The sequence below is a fragment of the Protobothrops mucrosquamatus genome, unplaced genomic scaffold, assembly GCF_001527695.2.
Source record: "Protobothrops mucrosquamatus isolate PMUCROS unplaced genomic scaffold, P.Mucros_1.0 scaffold17855, whole genome shotgun sequence".
Lineage (NCBI taxonomy): Eukaryota > Metazoa > Chordata > Lepidosauria > Squamata > Viperidae > Protobothrops > Protobothrops mucrosquamatus.
The window spans coordinates 1,256-3,140 of NW_015403614.1; the positions used below are offsets into that span (position 1 = coordinate 1,256).

The following is a 1,885-nucleotide window of genomic DNA, read 5'->3' on the forward strand; positions in this document are numbered from 1 at the left end:
AGTTAAGCTATTAAATGTTGCCCAGTATAGCAAAATGAACCAAGATCTCCTCCTTGTGTCTAAAGATCAAATAATCACAAAATGTTAGCACAATATTTCTCTCTCTCTCTCTCTCTCTCTCTCTCTCTCTCTCTCTCTCTCTCTCTCTCTCTCTCTCTCTCTCTCTCTCTCTCCCTCTCCCTCTCCCTCTCCCTCTCCCTCTTTCTCTCTCTCTTTTTTTTAAAAAGAAGAATTCTTATTTTAAAATATATTAAATAAATCAAATGTGTGTCCTTCAGGTTGACTCCTTCAGGAGTTTTGGCACTTTTATTCTGAATCATAGTAACCCCCTCTGGGTTGAGTTTGAAGTCTATGACATTCCAAAACTAACAATAAACCTTAAAACCTTTCACAGATGTAAATCGTCAGGTTTTATTATGATAGCAAAGCACGGATTGTCTTGAAGCCTTCCAAAAGATCTTCTCAGTGGCATTTCCACCGTGCCATTCCATGTTTGCTTGAACTACTGTCTCTGCTAAAAGAACTTTACTTCTGGGTAAATAAGCATAGAATTGGACCCTTGGCATTTTAGAAAAAAATGTACTTTCCTTGCAGAAATCCCAAAGTTACAAATTGTTAATGGAGGATTAAGGACATCTAACATTTTGTAAACATCTCTTTTCTTCTCAAAGTTGAGAACAGCTTCAACTTCGCTTCCTCGCTTGACTGCATCGCTGAATCTTATGCAAAACCGTAACTTCCTCCACAATAATACGTTGCTTCATCCTCGGGCTGGACGTTGGTGATGATTAAATAGTGTGTGTTGTCTGATTTGAAGCCAGAGAACCGATTTGGGATCCCGTGGCCTCTGGAGTAATTGGACGTCAACACGAGTCGTGGTGCCTGCCCTGCTCTCTGTTGATACCACGAGATTGCATATTCCTCGTACCCAACCATCACGTCACAGGCAAGTCTTATTTTGTTCCCAAGAGCTGCAGATTGGAAAGGCGGTTGAACCAATCCAACCTGAGAAACAACACCTGGAATATATGAATTTTAAAGCTGTTACGTAAATGACAAGCAAGCAAGCAAGCAGAGAGTTCAACACACTCACAAGTTGACTCTTTTGAGAAACAACCGCAAAACGCCACCCGGATTCCTGAATAGGACCCACAACAATCTAACCCAGGACCTACCAAAGAGAACACCACTTCCACCAACAATGGCAGGACCAGTGCTGTATATAAACAAGGAGCAAACGCCACACTTGCTAGCACTGAAGACGTTACCTAGTTGGGTAATGAAATGTCGGCAAGCCAAGAGCCAAGCTCAGAGAGCACCCAGGACTCCGTAATCTAATGTGAATATACCCCAGAGGAGTCCCACACTATGTATCTATGTCTTACCTGTCCAGTAATTGAGAAACAGAAGGCAAAGCAAAATCTGCTCCATGTTCAATTTTCAAAGAGGAAGGCAGCTTTTTTAAAATAGACACCAATATGGAAGCTCTCCTTCTTTAAATTAAATCCGGAGTTACAGAATAACACTTTTATGCAAATCTGTCCTGTGCTCATAAGGTCTCAGGGGGATTGGTGACATCACTGCAGAAACAAAGACCAAACATGCATAGGTGGGGTAGTAGTAATTCTGGCTCTGTGTGTTTGTGTGTGTGTGTGTGTCTTCAAGTCAATCTTGACTCCTGGTGGTTGCCTGGACTAGCCCTTGCTCTTTTCTGGACAACATTTTCAAAAATGATTAGTCCTTGTAGTTTCTTACTCCATTGCTCCCTCTAGCTGGAAAGGGTCAACTGTGACTGGTGGCAACTTTCTAGAGCTTGGATGTGTGTGTGTGAATCTGTCTCTTCACTTAGAGACAAACCTTGGGGTGATATAACTGGGATGGTATA

At 42.0% G+C, this 1,885-nt stretch overlaps 1 gene segment (V, D, J or C); it reads right to left on the minus strand.

Moving 5' to 3' along the window:
* Positions 1-720: 720 nt before the first annotated feature.
* LOC114923816 lies at positions 721-1,431 on the minus strand. The segment is given in 3 exon segments: positions 721-1,019; positions 1,176-1,268; positions 1,386-1,431. Coding segments are annotated over 3 exon segments (438 nt in total).
* Between the last annotated feature and the right edge of the window lie 454 nt (positions 1,432-1,885).